The 22,582-nt window shown below is 39.0% G+C and overlaps 1 protein-coding gene across 3 annotated transcripts in view; it reads right to left on the reverse strand.

Annotated features, from left to right (window-relative positions):
- Positions 1-773: 773 nt before the first annotated feature.
- The window catches only part of LOC143282131 (alpha-1,6-mannosylglycoprotein 6-beta-N-acetylglucosaminyltransferase A-like), a 100,511-nt gene continuing 78,702 nt past the window's right edge, over positions 774-22,582 (reverse strand). For all 3 annotated transcript variants that reach the window (XM_076587659.1, XM_076587668.1, XM_076587678.1), the window contains 7 exons: positions 21,323-21,456; positions 20,361-20,485; positions 19,544-19,696; positions 17,415-17,561; positions 16,670-16,789; positions 15,368-15,551; positions 774-14,019 (listed from right to left, as the gene is read on the reverse strand). In XM_076587659.1, coding sequence (XP_076443774.1) covers positions 13,760-14,019; positions 15,368-15,551; positions 16,670-16,789; positions 17,415-17,561; positions 19,544-19,696; positions 20,361-20,485; positions 21,323-21,456 — 1,123 coding nt within the window. In that variant the 3' untranslated portion in view covers positions 774-13,759. The remainder of the gene's footprint in view (positions 14,020-15,367; positions 15,552-16,669; positions 16,790-17,414; positions 17,562-19,543; positions 19,697-20,360; positions 20,486-21,322; positions 21,457-22,582) is intronic.

The raw sequence follows: 22,582 nt of genomic DNA on the forward strand, positions 1-22,582 counted from the left end.
CACACCCACCCTCCTATCACCCACACCCAACCACACAGACCCTGTCATTACCCACAGCGGAACACACAACACATCCAATGGTCAAGTCAACCACAATGACCCTACCATCCATTCCCTTTATAAAACTTGATCAGAAGGTTCCAGCTGAGTGTTACACGTGTCACTGAATCACTTCCACCCTCTCTCCTGTGCTCCCCTTCTCCCAGTCCTTTCTTGTCATCTTTATTCTGTACAAATTAATCAAGATTTTTTTGGGTTTTTTTTTTTTTTGGTCATATCACTTCACTCCCTTCCATTTTAAATAGCTAAAAGACATTAATGAACACACACACACACACACACACACACAGAAACATATGTGGTGAGGACACACACACACACACACACACACACACAGAGAAACATATGTGGTGAGGACACACACACACACACACACACACAGAAACATATGTGGTGAGGACACACACACACACACACACACACACACACACAGAAACATATGTGGTGAGGACACACACACAAACACACACACACACAGAAACATATGTGGTGAGGACACACACACACACACACACACACAGAAACATATGTGGTGAGGACACACACACACACACACACACACACAGACAGAAACATATGTGGTGAGGACACACACACACACACACACACACACACAGAAACATATGTGGTGAGGACACACACACACACACACACAGAAACATATGTGGTGAGGACACACACACACACACACACACACTGCTCACTGAGACTGGTGGATGTAGAACACAAGTTTATTATGTGTAACCTTGAACAGCATCAATGGCCACCACAGTGAATCAGAATTGAACTCCACAACACATAGCATGCACAGTCAACAGACAGCAAGCTATATAATATATATATCTTCGCTAAAAAAAAAAAAAAAACCAAAAAAAACAAAAAAAAAAACACCACCACATGATAGCATGTGTGGTCTATGGTTGATTCAGGTGGAAAAACAAGTCTTTTTATCTTGCGCTTTCCTGTACAAATCATGGTGACAGTTGTTTTTTTTTTACAGAGAGACATTATAGACAACAGTTTCCTTGTAAATTGTGAATCACAAATGCTTTCATGATTAACACTTAAAGGGGATGTTTAAAACAACAAAAAGCAAAGTGAAGTGAAGGAATTATTTCAAACACTTGCATGAAAAAAAAAAGGAGAAGAAAAATTGTTGTTTTTCTGAGGTGGTGAAAAACTGCTGCTTCACTGAGGTGGGACTTTTGGTTCAAAGTCACACCTCTTTCATAACCTGGGTTACTGGAGAACTTACCAGATACAATATGATACAGTCACAGAGACTTTACCAGACATGTGATACTGTGGCATTGTCTTGGGCCTTGTTTCAGGTGATGTGGCTGTGAACACTTGACAGCGCTGACTGCAAGGAACACTTATCCAACATCACTGTTCAAGCACTCTGCCTGCTGATGACAGTACATCAGTTATCCACCACACCTACATTCCAACCTCATTATCCACAGTGAAAAACAATAAAGACCTCAGAATGGATTTATTTGTCAACTGTCTTTGGGACATTAATGAAAAAAAAAGTTTTATAATAAAAAGTTTGGTTACTTACTACCCTTGGAAGAGCAACATGACAGACTCACCTATATACCACAACTATGAACACAGTCATCTCAAATGGAAGTACGAATACAATCACTACACTGGGAAGAGAGAAATACTGACCTCTGCCTCCCAACACCCTCCCCCTCACCCCCAAGCCCCAAAAGCCATCACCCACACCCAACCACATACAACTTCCCATCATACCCCCCTCCTCCTCATCCCTCACCACCCATCCAATCACACTGACTCCCTCCCCCTCCCCCATCCAACTACACAGCCAAAACAATGACTCGTTAGCATCGGCAGCTGGTGAATGCTGAAAACTGCATAATATCTCACAGTAAAACCAACTCTTCAGGAGGCTGTGGTATTGCAGTGAAGGGGGGAATGTGATCTTGAAAGGAAGTAAAATTCTACAAATAAAGCTCAAGTACAGAGAGTTATTCAGCTAAAGATGTTGAACATGAACTTCCATCAACTTACGACAGGTAAGCACTGACAAAGCCTGAGCTAGTACAAGTGCAAGCAAACAACTCCTGCATGCCAATGAAAATGCACCTGAACTGAATGTTCCCGCTGACTGATAAGACTAAGTAATCCACTAAACTGATGGTCTACTTTTACAATGTAAACAGTGTAAATGTTTGAAACCATCTTCTGTTAAAAAACTGAAAAATGAAATGGCATATATGTGTGAAAGTTTGTTTTTTTTTGTTTGTTTTTTTTAAGAGAGAAAAAAAGGGACTTTTGTACATACAACATACAAAACACAAGAAAATATAAAAAGATATCAAAATATGATTGTTACGCAATACACACTGGTACAAAAATAATTATATGGATGCATCCTGGGATATGACTCAGAAATTCACAACTCTCAAACAAGACTATTTCAAAAGAACAAAAACACAGCAGACTGACCTTTCACTATGAAACCAGAAACATTCCTAGCTGTGTCCAGCTGAGCTCTGAAACAAGGCTGAGCAAAACCCATGAATAATAAAACATTTTTCTTCCATTCGTCATCCAAAAGGAATACCCCCCTCCCTCTCCCAACACACACACAGTTACTCTTCTCCCACCCCCTTGACACTCCTAAATGCTTCACTCTAATTAAAAAAAAAAAAACATTAAAAAAAACCCAACCCTTCCTTTTCTGGATTGTCAATCTTAATCTTAAAAAAAAAAAAAAAAAAAAAAAAAAAGGAAAAAAATAAATATGCAGAATCATGATTTAAGCAGTGATGATATGTTTTGTTTTCCATTCATGGAGGCATAAAGTTACTGAGAACAACTTGGATAATTTTCAAAGCCCAGTGACAGAACTTCAGATGAAGAAATTTTACTACATTATTTAAGATCTTCGTCACAGCTTCTGAAGGTCTTTCAGATTAAAACTGCATCAAGAAACAAGAATAAGGTAAATACATGGGAACGTACTGTTTATCTTTACTTTTTGTCAGGGCAGATTTGTGTGTGTGAAATTCAGGCTGCTTCCCCATGGGAGCATGTCACCACTGTGCAGCACCACCCACATCGTTGTTTCTGTCTGCAAGGCAGGGCTTTAATCCTTTACTTATGTCCTGGACAACATTCCTGCACTTGTAGTCTTCCATCTCATGTCTTTCCATTTCAAGTTGCATTAGTTGCAACTCTGTGTGTGTGTGTGTGTGTGTGTGTTTGTTTGTGTGTGTGTGTTATATCTATATATGTAGAGTGTATTCATATGTTGCACACGACCTTGCAGCTAGAGCATAAAAGTAAACAAGTGTCTTGAAATAATATTCAATTTTTAACTCAGTGCTCAGGTGCCAATGACTGATGAAGACTTGTGTGTTTGGCCATGCAAGATGTTTTCTGTTTATTTTATTTTGGAGACAGCAGATGGAGTCTGGTGAAATCTTGAGTGACACTTGTATATGTGGAAGACTTGGCATATTCAGTTTTTATATCATAACATTAATTTCATCTTTCAACATTGTAACAATTACACAACAAAAAGTGTGTCAAGGTGATCAAGATTATCTTCAAGATAATTACAGATATCTTCCATTTCCAGATGGCAGTGCGTGTGCAGATGGTACAACTTAACTTCCAATTGACTACTGACATTACATTCGTACACAGCAGTGATCCAGGACTGCACATGATTCTGCTTTAAGTGAATGAGGGTGGGGTGGGAAGGGTGTATGTGTCCTGCTCAAATCAGTTCACAGACGCATTTTGATGACCATCCAATTTGATTTGATATCTTTTAATGCCAATGCTAAGAGAAAGTAATGATGCAAGAATATGATATATTTGAAAAAAAAAGAAAAAAAAAGGTATCATACTCAGAATCAGTTGTAATAAATACACAGAATATTGTAATCCTTACAAAGTCAGCTGAACTATATCCTGTTCAGAAACTGGTGGTGATAATTCATTCAACTGTTAACTGCAGAAAATATAATCTGACTTCTGTGGATGCTTCTTCTCTGAGAAAAATAAAGCAAGGCAAGCAAAACCAAACCAGACAAACAAAACAAAAACCAAAGTCAGAAGTGTTCTTTGTATTTAATGCTTCTACTGAAACTTTGATAAAGACATTTGTTTATTGTTTATTGTTGCTTAAAGTCCATCCGACCGCACAGGGCCATATCAGGGATGCCAAACTATACTAATGCTCAACCATGTCAACACAAAACTGTCACATCTACACACACACACACACACACACACACACAAAATCCACCAAGATAAACCCACAAAAACATTCATGACACATTATCCTAACCATTTAGCTTCTTAGGGAAAATAAGACTTTGCTGTGCTCAGGACATAATCCCTTCCAATTAATTTATGATCCCCAGATTACAAAAAATCGTTAACAAGGATAAAAAAATACTTCAAAGCCAAACAAAAAAAAATATATAAAGGCCATATAGGCAAATAACACTGCAGAATGGACAACTAGTGCCGATCCAAGAGTTAAAAATTTCAATATCTATTAGCCAGAGCAAAACAGCACAGATGATATATCATAGACTACGGAAAAAAGAAAAAAGTGTCCAGGCTTGCTCGAAAAAAGAAAGAGGAATAGACTGGGAAGGCAGAAAATGGAGAAAGAAGTGGATGAAGAAAAGGGCAGAAATTAAGAGAGCAATAGAAAAGAGGAAATTTCTAGCACAGAATTTCCAGAGAGCAGGAATGCTATTCATACTGAAAGACCCCCGGCATCTCATGGGGGGAAGACAAGATTTCATAAACAACAAAAAGTTTAACATTAAAGAAGAAAGTTTCACAACAGCAAATAATGTTTTGCTGCTCAATTGGAAAAAAACAAACAACAACACAAGAGTGAGACATATAAATTATAATACAGTACTGTCTAAACACAAGATGGAGCTGGGTAGTACAATGGCATGGAATTAAATTAAACATGGAGTACATGAAAGATCTGCATGAGAAATGATGGCAGCATATGCAGTCTGTCGCTCACTTCACATACACAAATACATGCATGTGCACACGCATGCGCGCATACACACACATACTTTCTCTCTTTCTCTCTCTCTCTCCACTGCACAGAAAAGGCAGAACTGGTATGCAGTGAATACTGAACTGTGTCCAATATTGGTATCAAGTTGTATACACATGGGACTGGATTTCAGGAAATGAGCACACACAAAAAAAAGCTCCAACAAACTTGCAACCCAAAAAACCAAATCAAATCTGTATAGTGTCCTTCTCATACACATCCCTCTACATCACTGTGAGTAAGCAATTGATAGGATTACAAAGAAACAAAAGACAAAAAGAAAGTTCTCCCTTCTCTTGCTGAACCATGTGCACACTGGTGTGATGGTGGAATGGGGTTGGGAGAAGGAAAAGAAGGGAGAAAAAGCTGGCGGTTCCTCTTCCTTAACAAGTCAGTGGTGAAAATGGGAAAAGGTACTGTGAATCTCTCTGCATCTCATACCGTCACACACAGCTGAGACATACCTCTGTTATCATATGACATCAACAAACAAGTGTAATGAAATAGAAATCATATGATATGAAGATGGATTAAACCCTTTTTTTGACCAGAAATAACAATTAATATAATGGGAACTGGAAGAACATTAAAAAAAAAGAAAAAAGAAACAGCAAACCTGAACATTATTTGATTTGCAGGAAAAAATGCAAGAATTGTAACGACCACACAATACAGCACAAATACACATGGACATCTTTTTTTTTTTTAAAGATTACATCTACATGCTTAGAATACATGATCAACAGTGTCTCTAACTCCATACGCTAATAGAAGTTTAAATGTTCACCCAAAATTCAAAGATCAAACAGAACAACTTACTTCAAATTAGTAACAATCTTGGAATAACTCAGTTCAAATCAGTAACAATCTTTCTGGCGTTCAGACAGTCTGAGATGTCATTTGAAATGAATCAGATGCAATGAAAGGTACCAGTCCGATAAGAGTGATTTTTGAAAACCATAATTTTCAGCATTTCCAATGTAAACACTATAAACATAACAGAATAGTTTTCAAAGAACAAACCAAGGACTTCACTCCTGAACAATTTCCCAATCAACCACCCAATCTAATGAACACCACCAGACGCCAGCAACCAAGAACTTGACCTTAAGGACAGGTCATTAAACTTAACTCTTGAGAATACATGCACACAGCCCTGCACACAAAACAACCTTTTCAAAGGATGGAAGCCTTCAACAGTTCACCGCAGTCACAAACTCGTTCACTGTTGTAGCATCAAGACACCCAATGTCCAGATTTGGAAGTCCCATTTTTTTCTGTGAAGACATCAGACTCAGGGACATTTTGCCTGTTTTTCACCCTTTCCTGGTGTGAATGGGTATTCCACTCTCAACAATTCAAGTTTTAAAAATGAATAAATAAATGCATGAATGAATATCCTTTCGGAAATGTTGAAAAATAGAATGAGTTATTTTTTGGCCAAGGATTTTCAGAAACAGAAAGGGCCACTGATGTTTCTACAACATGTGGGAAGACTAACACAGTTATCTTCGGAGCTCAAATCTGACAAGTTAAACTGGATTTCAAATATAACCGGTAAACAGACATCAACATGCTAAAGGAACAACAACTCCATTTTCTGGATATATGCCATAGATATCGGTCTACAAAGTCAAAATTGTATTTCACTTCAATATATCCGCTTATTCTCAAAGCACACAATATTGCAAGGCAGTTCTTAATAACTCAACAAGGCAAAGGCCAAACTGAGTTCAAATGTGGCTTAATTCAGTTATCTATTTCAATACAGGGGGCAAGCACAAGGCATTGTGATTACTATGTTGTCTGACAATAAAGCACTCTCCATTTTGCACAATTATGCTTCAAAATATGGCAGTGGTTACAGTACTATTGCTAGGGTGTTTCGTGTCAGAAAATCAAGGATTAGAAATGCTTTTCTTATCTAAAGTGAAAACACAGAGCACATATTTACACATGGAATCAAATATGCCCTTAAACCTAACAGATGAGTAACATCACACTGTTAAATACAATATCATATGTGATTGAAAATGTATTGTTATCAATCAAAATTCATCTGCATGAAATCATAACAATGGATAAAAATCTTGGGTTTCTTTTTCCATATGAAAAGCACAGTATAAACACCCTTCAATATGTGTGTCCGTTTATAACAAAAATATACTATCAACAAAACACAGGACATTATATAAAAAGACACAGTCAACCACACTAAGCTGTCATGCTTTCCAGATACAATGGTACAATCTTAAACAGCTGAGTGCCTAAAATACGTCAGCTGACATCCTGGAGAAAGTGTTGCAAAAGTACCTATAAGACATCCAATAACATCCTGCATATGTTACGATTTTTCCTTCATTGGAGTTTGGTTCAATGCACATGGACTCTGAATAGTTAGTTTGATGTATCTGGATTATAAAAATACCATTTATATGAGGTTACATCAGATAGAAGACCCTTTTCTACTCGATAATGATTTGCTAACTGGACCACGAGGAATGCGTGTGGAAAGGGGACTGCATCGCAAAAGAAAAAAAAGGCGCTGAAAATTTTGTCCAGTAAAGAATTGATCTCAGTCAGCGGATTTACTCAATTTTGAATGCTGTGCTTATGATTATGGATAGCTATAGTGATGGAGAAGTATCTCTCTTGTCTGATGATTGGTTTGAACATAAAGGTGAATGACTATGACAGTGATGAAACTGACAGCCCATCTGATGGTAATTCAGTCCGTCTATCCAATCAGTGTTTTTGAGCAGGTGGCTATGACTGACAGAACATGTGCAGCAAAACACAAGGGTGAACGTGCACTGGACATGAAACGTGTTTTTTGTTTTAATGCTTTTTGTCACAGAATCAGATGTCTGACTTGTTAGAAGAGGAGGCAAGCCGGATGCACAGCAGACACTTTAATCAGCCCATGTGGAGCTGGAGGGAGTGCATGTCATCAAAGAACTTCACCCTCTTCACCCTCAGCTGTCAAAAAGCTTTTCAGCTCAGTTTCTGAGAATGTGATTGACTTTTAATGTTGACATTGTTCAGACAGTTATATTTATACATGTCTACACGAGGTGTGATTTTTGTTGTTGTTTTTTTATAAACTTGTAGCCGATTTTAATTTCTACTACAGGTATAATCTTGCAATAGGCATGTTATTTCCAGCTGTATTTTGTTTGTTTTCTTTGAGGATGCCATTCTGTGGAGGTGGAAATATACTTTTTTGTTGCACAAAAATTATAATCTTCACTTTAAATTCCAGATCAGTTATCCACAATCAAACTACCTGTGGGGAAAAAAAAACAAGATTCAGAACTGACATTTATTTTCCTTCACAAAAACGTTTACTTTATTTCTGTATCTCCCATAGTTTTTTAACTAGAATATTTTAAATTCATAACCCCTCAATTCTCAAATTCCCTATTTTTTCTTTATAAAATTCTCTGGCAAACAGCTGGTTAAACATCAAAGAAACACATTCTTCCAAGAAGTAATCTGACACCTGTAACCCTCCATGAACACACAGTCTCTGAAGACACTGGATCTGAATAGCACAATCACATGAAAAAACAACAAAACAACAACAACAAAACAACCAACAGCAACTGAGCATGCCAAATTTTAAACAGCTTTTTCTTCCAGGATTTTCTTCAAACAGATGAGCAGACCACCATGACAGAACCAAGAAAACAAACAAGTGAAAGACTTGCCAACAAAAGCATGCAATAGTTTTGATACGGCAGTCTTTTATCATCTTTGTCAGCTGCTTGCCAGCACTTTCAGCCTATGATTTCAATGTAACAGAGCAGTCCTATCGAATGACCCAATCACATTCACAGCTCAATGCTATGTTTACACTGACTAAAAATCATTGATAAGAATCCTGTTTCACTCAAATGATTTGAGAACACATAATCTGCAGTCAATTTTCCCTCTTCTCACTCACCAGTCTGATCACTCACTATCCACCCCCTCCAAGATACACTTTCTCTCTCAGTCTGAACATCACAGCCTCTGTTCATTTCAAATATTTTCTGGATAGTTGAGCGGCCACCAATCATACTTTTCTTCCTAATTTTTGATGGGCAAAAAAAACCAAAACAAACAAAAACACAATTGGTGGATGAAAAAAACATATCAACCAAAGATTATTTTTTTTTTTTTTAATTCACGTCTCCAAGATGACAAAGGCAAAAAATTGATTCAAGCACCAAGAAAACATGTCCACTGACTGAAGCGACTGGCTGTGTATGGCATTTTTGAGTCTAACCATTTTGGCACCTTTCTTTTTCCTACTTTCCCCTGAGCACAATGAACATTTGTCTGTGACCACGCCCACTGCCACAGACACATCAAGATCATCCTTCCCCAGTGACCTTTCTGCTGTCAGGGAATGGGAGACAAACAGAAATGTCTTTCAAATCAAATGCATCCACAACTGTGCATTACTGGCTCTCAAGCACCAAGGTGCTATTAAAGGGAGGAGGTTGATGAGGATGGGAGAAAGGAAAAGGGGGGAGGGTGAATGGGGGAAATGGCAGGAACAGAAAAGGAGGGGAAATGCCAATATAAACATCTATTTATTGCAATCAAATTATTGCCACAGCAAGATGACTGTTGTATGTCCATTTAACAAGCTTATGCCAAGCAGACGTTAATGCTGTTCCGTACTTAAATATACAGTTTTCCAAGAAAATCAGCATGCCAGACCAATAATCTGTTACTGTTTCATGTCACTTGAATGGCTGAGAAGGTAAACCAATCACATCATATGTCACTTTCAACACTACCACCATCACCTGAATTTGGTCCAATATGTTGTACCACTCAGCACTCACGCCTGTCTCAATGCTATAAATGAATTTTCCAAAATTTTTTTTTAGATACATTTATGGATGGTTACTGATCAGACAGCTAAGGATTATGTTTTAAGTAAGTACAACACTGGAAGGTATGTGATATAAAATGATAACAGGTGTAGACCTGGACTAAATAAGTTATGTTGTTAGCCCCGCTGTTTGGTAAGAGCCACTTTTAAGAAGGGAGATCAGATGCATGGGACACTTGGCAACTGTCTTCATTTTAGCAATAACAAAAACATAAAAGCAAAACAAAAAGCCAAACTACCACGTTTGAAAATGTGTGAGACAAAATTCCAAGCATAGGACAACGTTAATTTTCCATCACCAGACCTCTCAGAAAACCAGGATGGGGCAAAACAAAATACAAAATAAAAAACAAACAAAACCACAGCCCAGTAGTCACAACTAAAGGCTTTCATTCTCTTTAAAATTAATAAAATTTTCAATGAATTTTTCAGGTGAAAAGCATGGTCAGAAATGTGACACTGTGGTGGCTGGGAGGGCTGTAAAACGAAACGTTTGTAATGCTTTTTGCACAATCGTTCGGTACCCCACAGTCAACACATTCATTCACACACACACACACACTCACACACACACACACACACATGGAGCACCTGCTAAACAGTGTATCATATTTCACTTGGAACACAAGTGGCAGGCTGTGAAAACTACAAGTTTCTCAACCAACAGAAGAAAAATTGCACTAGTGCAGGACAAAGTAAAAACTACCCATGGCTGGTCCCACTGTATTTGTAACAAAATAGGTCAAAACATGTAGGTCATCTAAAATCAAAGCAAACATTACATGAACCAATCGGGACTTTCAACATGACCAGTTTCACAGATACTGACATTGTTTAGCAAAAGTCTGCAACTGAATCATGCTTCTTTAGCCTGATTCTAAAGAAAATAATATGAATTTACTTAAGTCATGATAGGTGTATAGAGAAAGTAAGTATTTTGTAATTCAATCATCAGAGCTGTTCTCCCCATCTTCAAATACATCTCGCTTTACCCCCACCCCTACCCCCATCATACACAACAACAAAAAAACACAAAAATTTCAGCAAAACCTTTGCGTAGGCTGATTTCGGCAATCAAGGAAAAGCAGTTTGAAATAGAACTGAATATATATCAATAATCAATGGAGTCAGTGGGTTTGAAACATTGTAATTAATCATTTTCAAACACTGTAATAAATCGATTTGAGACACTGTAATAAATCGGTGTACACAAGGTCTATCAACAACAACAAAAAGTCAGTTTGAAAATGAAGCTCACACAAAACAAGTCCATCAACTATCAACTGTTTTCGCAATCAGAATTCTTGTTTTCCTTTTGTTTCTTGTTTTCTTTTCTCTTTTGATTTTATTTGCTTTTCCAGAGGGATTTTTTTAATGTAGTAATACCGCAATTCCAGCACTGATAGCTCAACACTCCCCGATTAAAAATAATATGAACGGTGCTTACATCTAACAGACCACAAGGGTCATATCTAATTAAAAAAGAAAAAAAGAGAAAAAAAAAGAAAACCTTGTCTTGTAAGCTAGAAACCACCATAATTCAGTGACCTTTTTTTTTTTTTTTTAAAGGGGGATTTGGAAAGACTGTTAACATCTCTAGAGTGTAAACTGTACCACCACTAGAAATTTGTGTGTGTGAGCATATGTTTGAATGTATGAAATATCAACAAACATTTTATGAACAAAGAAACAAGTGAAACCCCCAAAGACACTTTAAATGGTTATCTGGGAAATATCAATTAAGAAAACTTTGTTTTACAAAAATAATACACTTCTGTTCTGCACAAACTGTTACCAGTACGTCTGCACTTTAGAAAAAGACAAGAAAAGAAAAAAGATTGTTTCCTGACGATGCCAGACACAAAGAAAAGAAATCAAATAGTATCTTGCAGTCCCTTCAGCCAGCTCTGACCTGACAGTGACAAAGAACAGGTACTGCGCATGTAAACACCTTTGTTGGTGATGAAACTTAAGTCTTCAGCTGCTGAGTTTGTAACAAAAACCTGAAGTATAACTTTATGAAAGATTGAAGTGGGTTACTATGTAACAAAACTATTGAAGTGGGTTAGTATGTAATAAAACTAAGTCTGATTTATAAAAGATGGAAATGACTTACTTTGAAAAACACTGGAGTCTGGTAAAAGATGGAAATGGCTTAGCTTGAAACAAAACTGAAGTCAAGCAAAAATTGTCAACAGCTTTCTTTGAAACAAAATTGAAATCTAATAAATGAGGGACAAAACACAAAAATCAAACTACTCAACACAAAACAAAAAGTGTAACATCTTCTCCCTAAGTCCTCTTCAAGGGAATTACAGTGCTTGACTGTAACCGAAGCAGGGATGAAATGCCCTCACTTGTTTTGGTTGCCATAAAAAACAAAACAAAAAAAAACATCATGTCGCTCTTTTTATTATTTTTATTTGAGGTTTCAGACTTCTTCCACATCAAGCCAAAACCTATCACAGGACACTTTGATTTTTCACTCCTTGGTTTAAGGTGCCTGGAAAAGACTCCGGGATGGAGCTGGTGACATTGATAAGAATAACTGCCACAGACTTTCAGTCTTCAAGGAATTAGATCCATTTCTTTTCAGGCTCTTTTGTTTCAACCCTCCTTTTTTCCACGCTACAATGCATCACCAAACATAAACATGAGATACTTATTTCTGCTTGTGCCATGTCCATACATTCATAAATTCATTTGCCATTTTTCTGCTCCTGGATATGTTCATCTTTCTTAACCTCCACCCCACAGCTGGTTTTTTTTCCCTCTGTCTCTCAAGAAAAAAGTTTATTTCTGATGGAAAGAGATAACATTCTAGGACCTGCAACAATGCTGAGAGCACTGCACCATCTCTTTTCAATTCTGTAAGATTTTTACCTTTTGTTGCAGACTATGGAATCATCATTTTCTCTCTCTCCAAATCCAGCAGTGCGGACTGCTCCTGTTCTTCATGCCTATCTGTCTGAGCACAAGCAAAGACTTGCCAACCTGTCTACATCACAGTCACTCGCATCACAAAGCTTTTGGTATTCATGAAGAGCTGACAGTCTGGAGACACTGGATCTCTGGTGCAAACTGTCAAGGAGATCACAAGACGATGGAACAAGAACACACACACACACAGAATCTGAAGGGCTAAGGCCTTCGCAGCTCAACTCGGTGGGTGACAGCCCTTTACAGTCTTCACAAAATGGTGATGTGACACATCTAAAGCAGCCTGCCTGGAGAGTGAAGCAGACTTGTCACAGGTGCTGGACCCTTCCAGACTGCAATGGCACCACTGTCAGTCAACAATGCTGAAGGAAATGTATGTGTACCAGGCCAAACATACACACCGTCCATCAATGAGTAACTGTCTCTTTCCTCTTTTCGCAGACTTTCTCCATCCCAATTCTTTCAAACAGACTGATATAAATAATGATGAAAAAATTAAAAAAGCAAAGAAGGACTGAAGATGATGGCCATGTTTAAGCCCAGTCTCTGACAGCAGATTACACAAGAGGTGTGACACTGGTTCAGCACAGTGCAAGATCATTCTGGTCTGCCAGAACATGTGAGGGATCACACTGGCAGCACATGAACATAGGCCGCGGGAACCAGTGCAGGCGCCAGACTAGGCAGGAGCACAGCCTGTAGAGTGATGCCAGTTAACAAGCACTCTCCTTCAGAAGCGCTGCAGTGATCAGACAGGTGATGCACTAGTCCTGTGTATAGCAACCACAGAGGCATCATCTCTCACAACCCCTGCACAGCGCCGACTGCTGAGGAATGTAGTTTCTACACGGACACAGACGGCGGAAGTTGTCTTTGCCCCCTACACAGCTGAAGAGCATTTCATTGTCCTGGAGAATGCACTCCTCTTTGTCAATGTCCACTGCTGGGTAGTAGATGTTGGCGGAGTGACCCACTTTTGTGCACAGGGAACTGCCGTTCTTCAGGGTCCCTTCAGTGTTGATTTCCAGAAAGTGACTGGGCTCACAGATCAAGTCTGTCAAAACACATGGAATGCAACATGTTACAAGCACATATAGTTTAGGTCTTTCAGAAAATTGTAACACATGTATACTATCAACTGAACTGACACTGTCTAAGCAGCTAACCATTACAGTCATCTTTGGACTGCTAACTGATCTGATACACAGGAAATGTTTACCTCACTGGGAAAGTGTTTAGACATTTAATAATTTTGTATAGTGTTTTTATTTACCACTTCATAAGATGACAAACATTTCCTGAGCAGCAAATATTATATTGAAGTTTGTGTCAAACAGAAGATTGTGTTTGTACAAAGTGGCAGAATTTCATTTCAGGGGGAAAAAAATCTACTGTCTTAAAAAAAAGAAAAAAGAAAAAAAAAAAAGAAAAGGAATCTGCATAATCTTATAACTGAGAAATTTTTTTTTTCCATGCAGGTATTTTCTTCAGTCACTGATCACTTTTCATGACAGATAGCAATGTCCCTTGCACCCGCTTTCCCAGTGAAATATCAATTATGTCCTTAGATACTGGTCAATTGGTACTTTCTTTCAAACACACAAATCTTCAAATACATAAACAGTTTAATCTAAATACACACATATACATAACACACATACACTTTCAACACACACACACCACAAGTAAAATGAAGCACACAGGGTTCTCTGAACATTTTACAAGAAATAATTGATTTTTTTTTTCATTTAGTTTAAATCTGCCAAGTAATATCCTAAAGAGTCTATTGAATGAAAAAACAAACACTTCTTATGGCTTTTAGGTAAACATCATTTTGTCTGTGAAGTATACGAAAATAAGCAGATTTCAAATAACTCTTTTTTTTTCCTGCAGCTTTGCCTTCAGTGCTCTCTCACTGGCATTCCACTCACACCTCTCTTCCCCAATCCTCCAAGCACAGTCACTCCAAGACTCATCCTGTAACCATCCACTGCCAGCAATCCACAGAAACTGCTAAGTCAGGTCACCAGAAAGAAACCAGTACCAAACAAAACCTTGCACTGCACCCCCCCAAACCCCCTCCCCAATGACCACCATCATGTCCCTCCTGTGACAATCCCCATGAATTCGCCAACACTGAAATCTTTGACATGAGCTTGCCATAGGCCAAAACAATGCAAAAAAAAAAAAAAATTGAGCTCACCATGAAATCAGTACGCAGAACAGCCAGAGATTTTTTTGCAAACGATGAACATGGGAGATGAAATCAACTCACTCTTCCTCATTCCTTGTTCTAATTCTCATCTGTTCGGTAGGTTAGTTCACATGTCTGTTTATCTTTCATTTTTAAGAGCAAAGATAATCAATGAACAGAAAAAGAAAGAAAAAAAAAAGTCACAAACCTCTGGCCCAGCAGGCCTGGGCACAGGACTGCCCAGTTTGCCCCATGAGGAAGGTGAGGGCAGAGGAGGGGGGCCACTTGGACACAGTGCGCTGAAAGTTGCAGAACTGCTGGTGCTGGATGTAGGTACTCATCCTCTGCAGCATCCCTTCCTCTGTGAACTCGTATGGTGTGAAAGCTGTGAACTGCACATGGTACACAAACAATTCTCACTGCTTCCAGTTGTTTGATTTGATTGATCCACCACTTGGCTCACTGATCATGCCTTTGTTAGATTTAAACAAAGTCTTTGAAAAGATTGATTAAAGATTAAAGTTAATTTGACATGCCTCACTCATTTGCATAAAACAAGTTCAGCAAACTCTCTGTGTGATATTTCTTTAATTGCTATGACTTCAGAGCCAGGACCTGAGGGTGAAGTAACCCAGATCAAAAACCAAGAGGGTTGAAGACAGAGGTACCTGTTCATCCTCTGACAAACCAAGGTGTCATGCACTTATCACATATGGCTACTAATTTATCCAGATACTCTCAGTCACATACACAAACAATTTTTACCCAACTGCTTTGATAACCTGGAAAACAATTTCTAACATGAAAAAAATGACAAATGTTGGATTGTTTTATTCATTTACCATTCACCTTGACTTGTGCACACTCAAAAACAAATCTATTATTCATGTACTTGTGTGGATGAGGAAAATGAGAGGGGATTAGTATTGAGAACATGCTATTTCTAAACACAACTCTACGAGAGTTTCCATTCCATTTCCCACTTACGAACCAAGAATGATCCTGAACTACTTTCAACAGTCTCTATGCTTTTAAAAGCAACTGAAGACTACACAATTTTCCAAATTGAATTACATCATAAAAAGCCATTTACCTTTCTGTTGAGCCTAAAGAAACCTATAACTTTCTATATTTGTAAACAAGGAAACAAACAACTGCTACAAATAAAATTTCAGGTCAAAGTAGTCTCTGTGTCCAAGCGCACACACACTCACACACACATATAGACACGAGTACGCACAAAAATACCCTCTGTGTGCAAGCACACACACACACACACACACACACAAGCACATACAGACACAAGTACGCACGAACATACCCTCTGTGTGCAAGCAAGCACACACACACACACACACACACACACAAGCACATACAGACACGAGTACGCACAAACATACCCTCTGTGTGCAAGCAAGCAAGCAAGCACACACACACACAAACACACACACACGAACACAGACAGACACTAGTACGCACAAAAATACCCTCAGAAACACACACCACTCACTTCATCAAGCCTGAGTGCCTCCTGCACCGCTGCCTCAACCTCAGTCAGGTTGTGAATGTCAATGGTGTACACGTGGGGCTTTCCAATGAACACTTCAGCATATGGGTGCTGGGAGGTCACCTGTTAGGAGAAAACCTCGTCTTTTTCATCGAAAGAATTTCATAAAATACATGAGAAGGCTAAAGTAATTACCCTTCAGAGTTCATAAGGTGACTAAAACTCCTGAAACTGCCCCCCCCCCTTCCCCCCACCCTCCAAGTTTATGGCTATACTTTTTTTTTTTTTACCCTGTCTTTCTGTATAGCTGCAATTTTTCTCTCTTTCATGTAACTAAAAAAGGGGTGGATGAATAAGTCATCTTTTACCAGAACTCTTATCATAATGTAAAAAAAAAAAAAAATCATCCTTTATTCCTGCTGGAATTATGATCTTCATTTTCCGCCTTCTTCACTACCTCCATCCATTATCACAGATAGCTGTGGTCTGGCGTGTCTATGTGTGTTCATTCCAACCTTTGATCCAGCACTGCCTTAGAACCGTTGTGGATATTTTTGCGCCTTTGCCAATTCTTCAAACTGGTTGCATTTCAACTGCTTAGAGGTGTTTCAAAACATCTTTGTGTGGATTATACAGGACACACACTTTCATAGATACACTTTCACAACATGCACACACACAGAGCCATGCAGTCAAATATCAACAATATTTTTGAAAGACATCTACAATAACAGCCTTAAGTGTGTACCTCTCTTTGTGTGGGTTTGCCTTTGAAGAACTTGGTGTTCTTGCTGCTGTGGGGGGGAGTGAAGCGAGGGTTGAGAAACACTGCTCCATTGGCAATGGCCTCCAGAGGGGCTGGGCCTTCATAGGGGAACCCCAGACCCACAAACACCTGGAACATGACCAAAACAGATCTGAAACAATGCCCTTAATGATATCAAATATGACCCCCAAAATCTGAAACAATGCCCCAAAAGATCTGAAACAATGACCACAAAGATCTTAAACAATGTTCCAAAAGATCTGAAACAATGCTCCAAAAGATCTTAAACAATGCCCACAAAGATCTGAAACAATGCCCACAAAGATCTGAAACAATGCCCACAAAGATCTGAAACAATGCCCACAAAGATCTGAAATGCCTACAAAAATCTGAAACAATGCCAACAAACAATGCCCATAAAGATATAAAATATTACCAAAAAGATCTTAAACAATGCCTACAAAGATCTTAAACAATGCCTACAAAGATCTTAAACAATGCCTACAAAGATCTGAAACAATACCCACAGAGATCTGAAACAATGCCCACAATGGTCTGAAAAATGATCTTCTTCTTCTTGTTCCTTCGTGAACTGCAACTCCCATGTTCACTCACACATACACCAGCGGGCTTTTACCTGTATGACCGTTTTTACCCTGCCATGTAGGCAGCCATACTCTTGGGGGTGTGAATGCTGGGTATGTTCTTGTTTCCATAACCCACCAATACCTACATGGATTACAATCTTTAAAATGCATATTTATCTTCTGTTTGCGCATACACACGAAGGGGGTTCAGGCACAAGCAGGTGTGCACACATGTTGAACTGGGACATTGGAAAAATCTCCACCCTTTACACACCAGGCGCTGTTACCAAGTTTCAAACCTGCGACCCTCAGATTGAAAGTCCAATGCTCAACTTGGCTATTGCAACCAGCTGACAAATGAAAATGATCTGAAAAAAATGCATACAAAGATCTGAAACAATGCCCATACAGACTTGAAACAATGTCCACAAAGTTCTGAATCATGACTGCAAAAATCTAAAAGAGAACCAAAAAGCTCTGAAATAAAGTCTGCACACAATGCCCAAATGATCTGAAACATGACCACAGAGATATGAAACAATGACCTTGACAGGATAATGCAAGACCCAAAAGATGTGAAACATAACCCAAAAGATGTGAAACATGAACCCAAAAGATGTGAAACATAACCCAAAAGATATGAAACAAAACCCAAAAGATGTGAAACATAACCCAAAAGATGTGAAACATTAACCCAAAAGATGTGAAACATAACCCAAAAGATGTGAAACATAACCCAAAAGATCTGAACATGACCTCAGTGATATGAAACAATGAATTTCATAGGAGAACCCAAGACCCACAAAGATCGAAAGCATGAATGAAAAAAATGCTGTTTTTCTTTGCTCAACTCTACCAATTCCTGTTGGATGTGGAGCACTGACATTATTACTTCCCTTGGCATGCCAGATGCCGCTAAGGGAGACAATCTTCTGTAACTGTATGTGTGTGTGTGTGAGTGTGTGCATGTGCGTGTGCATGCATATATGTGCGTTTGCTTTGACCCACTGCAAGTACTCAGACAGCATGGTGACAACTTTACTTTAGGTTTCACAACATATAATAATTTCATGTGCATTTTTGTGTTTTTCCTTTGATCATAAATTACAGAAAAGCAGAACAACAGAGCACAAGTGGGACTTGTCTGGTGTAAAGGACTGGAGCTTGTGACATGGTGAAATACAGTGTGCCAAGACAGCTACCAAATCCATTGACCAGTTGTAATGCTTTGACAGTAAAGTCCTTTATCCCTCAGTGTGTTAACTCCATGTCTGTGTTGTCAGGGGTTGATTTTCAGTTGTCATTTTGCTTCAGATACAGACTAAAAAAACAATCAAGCAAACAGAGAGAAACCCTACTCTCTTCTGACTATGACTATATGAAGTTAATTGAATCAACTGACATCAAGAACTACCTACTCTGGCACCTGCAATGAATAATTTAAAGTTGACACACCATCTAACACCTGCAGTGAAGAAAAGAGACAGACCACCTGCACCACAGGATTCCATGAAGCCAGTTTACCTTGGCCTTCCTCAACAACTGGTGCAGCTCAAGGCCAGACAGGATGCCATGGTTGATGACGTAGGACGGCAGTTTGGATTTCCCCTCCTCGCTGAACACAGTGCCGTGGATTTCCAGGTGGTTCCTGATGACGCCCAGATAGGCCTCCTTGCCCTGCAGACAGACAGACAGACAGACAGCAGCACAGTGCCAGTGTGTCAGGCAAGGCACTCAGTGTTTTTCACTTGTGTTTGGGTGTGAGGATTTTGGTAGTGTCAGACACACAGGTACTCCAGAGAAAAGGAGAACACACACACACACACAAATCACACAGAGATGCAACCCTGTTTCAAAACAAAAATACACAACTACATATGCAAACTTACCCCCTACCCCGCCACTCTACACACACAAGAAATATCCATACACACACTGGTCACTCACAAGCATGCATGCACAAACATGCAACCTACCAATACACTCTCACAAATGCCACGCACCCAATTAAATCAGGCAGCCTCACAAGGAAACAGGTATGTGCAAACAAACAACACCTAAACTCACAAACACACACACTAACTGAAAAACACACACAGAGACTCACATGCAGGCGCAGTCACACAGACATATGCACATGCACCAAAAACACATTACAAAGACACTTACCTGTCACATGTACTCAATCTTGCCTTAGACAACCGCAATATCTCACATGTACTCAATCTTGCCTTAGACAACCGCAATATCTCTGCACTTCCAGTTCCTCTCACTCTCTCTCAAGCACACATGCACGCACACACACACACAAACATATGCACACACACACATGATAACTGACCTCCCACATGTACTCATTCTTGCCGTAGACAACAGCGATGTCTTTTCGCTCCTGTTCTTCAGCCCCTGTGTCATTCAGATGGTGCTCCACCACAAACCCCATGAACGAGTTGTCCGGGGAGTGAGCTGGAAACAGCATAAAACCACCCACCTCAATATTAACTATCTCATATTCTTATAACATGGACCAATATAAACATAATATTGTTCATAATTAGAAATGTCCTCATAATCAAAAATGTCCTATCTGCTCCTACAAGATCTACCATTTTACAATACTCTGATTTTCACAATATCTGATTTCAGCCAATGATGTAATGCCATCTACTCTATAGGTACTATTAACAGCAGCCAATGCAAATGATTAATCAGTCAATGCTCCTTACAATCCCTTCTCACACACAAAAAAACCAAATCAGTGAATAATACTAGACGAAACTGGAGTGATGTCCAAAAGCTGTTCTAATAAGCACAATACAAATGTCTTGATACCATGTACTCATGCTGCCTAAAATAAATTCTTCATCATATCCTCAGACACAAGTGGGGAGGAGTTGAATCCACAGCCTCCTTGTCATTGTGGTTTTAAATGAAAGACCATTTTTACCTGTTATTTGGTCAGCCATACTCAATTTTCAGGGGTGTGCATGCTGGGTATTTCAAACTCACTGAATGCTGACAAAGTTATAAGATCTTTAAGTTGAACAAGCACATTTCATCTACTGCATGTATATACACATGAAAGAGGTTCAGGAACTTGCAGGTCTGCACATCTGTTGATCTCATCTGGAAGATAAGAAGACTCTGCACCCATAACCCACCGGGTGCTGTGACAAGGGTTTAAACCTTGGACCTTCAGGCTGAAAGTCAGTCACTTTAACCACTCAGCTGATGTAACCATCATTCTCCTGTCATGGCATGTTCCAATCAGCAGAACATACAAGACGACCACTATCCACTTACGGAACATGGTGAAGAACTGTCGAGGGTTGAGGTCCTGTCCTCCCCATGCTGTCAGGATCTTGTTCTGCTTGGCAAAGGCTCGGTGGTTGAAGGCCGGCTCTGTGCCAAAGGAATCCACAATGCGGAACAGGCAGCTGAAAAGAGAAACACCAGAAACTGGTTTTATTTTTATTTTGGGCAACATATAATGTTGCTGATTCCACTGGAAGAGAATGCTGCATATGATCAAGTAAAGTCTCAGCTCCAATCAGTATGATGAGTAAAGTAATGTGTCAAATTAATCAGTCAATCATGACTGTGTTGAATATCATTTCAATTAATCAATCTGTCCAATCAGTCAATCATACCTAAGGCCTCTCTGTATCAACACAAACCACTGAAAACTGTTCACAGCTAATATATTCTGTAAATACCTTTTCAAGGTCCACCCTAGCCTGACCAGCATTGTAAAAATTCTGGTTCTTTGATGAAATGGTTTCAAATGACTAATTCACAGGCTCTAGCTTTACCACACATCTAACCATATCAAATTTTATCCATCTACATTATTTTTGCATTTGTGTGTTTTTAGCAAATGAAACTGATCAATTTCTGCTTATGTGTGCTTTTAGAAAATGAAACTGATTTATTTATGCATTTGTGTGCTTTTAGCAAATGAAATGGACAACAGTTCAAATGGTAGACAAACCTTCCATTCATTTTCCAGCAACTATCATGCCATTAAATGATTGATCCCCCTTTCTTTTTGGTCAGTGTTTCCAACATTTAATTTAATTTTTTTTATGGAGGACCACAAATGTTGTGCAATCAATAAATAGTCTGTGCTTGAACTGGGAAATATGGTTTGGTTCTCAGTCTACAGATTCTGTAATGTTTACGTGAAATTTTTAGCTTCACTAGACATATCTAAATAACTTTACATGGTCATACTTCAAACAATGGCTCTGCATACATTTCTGGATTACACTTGACCAAGTACTATTTGTTCAATAAAGTTTGAGGCTCTGACAGGAGGAAGGTGGCAGAATGGCTGAGAAACTCATCTGCCAATACAGACAGTCTGTGAGAGTGTGGATTCAAATTCTGCTCTCGCCTTTTCTCCAAAGTTTGACAAGAAAAATGAAGGGCGCAATAGCTGAGTGGTTAAAGCGTTGGACTGTCAATCTGAGGGTCCCAGGTTCAAATCAAGGTGACAGCGCCTGGTGGGTAAAGGGTGGAGATTTTTACGATCTCCCAGGTCAACATATGTGCAGACCTGCT

Source organism: Babylonia areolata, chromosome 1 (genome assembly GCF_041734735.1).
Source record: "Babylonia areolata isolate BAREFJ2019XMU chromosome 1, ASM4173473v1, whole genome shotgun sequence".
NCBI lineage: Eukaryota > Metazoa > Mollusca > Gastropoda > Neogastropoda > Buccinidae > Babylonia > Babylonia areolata.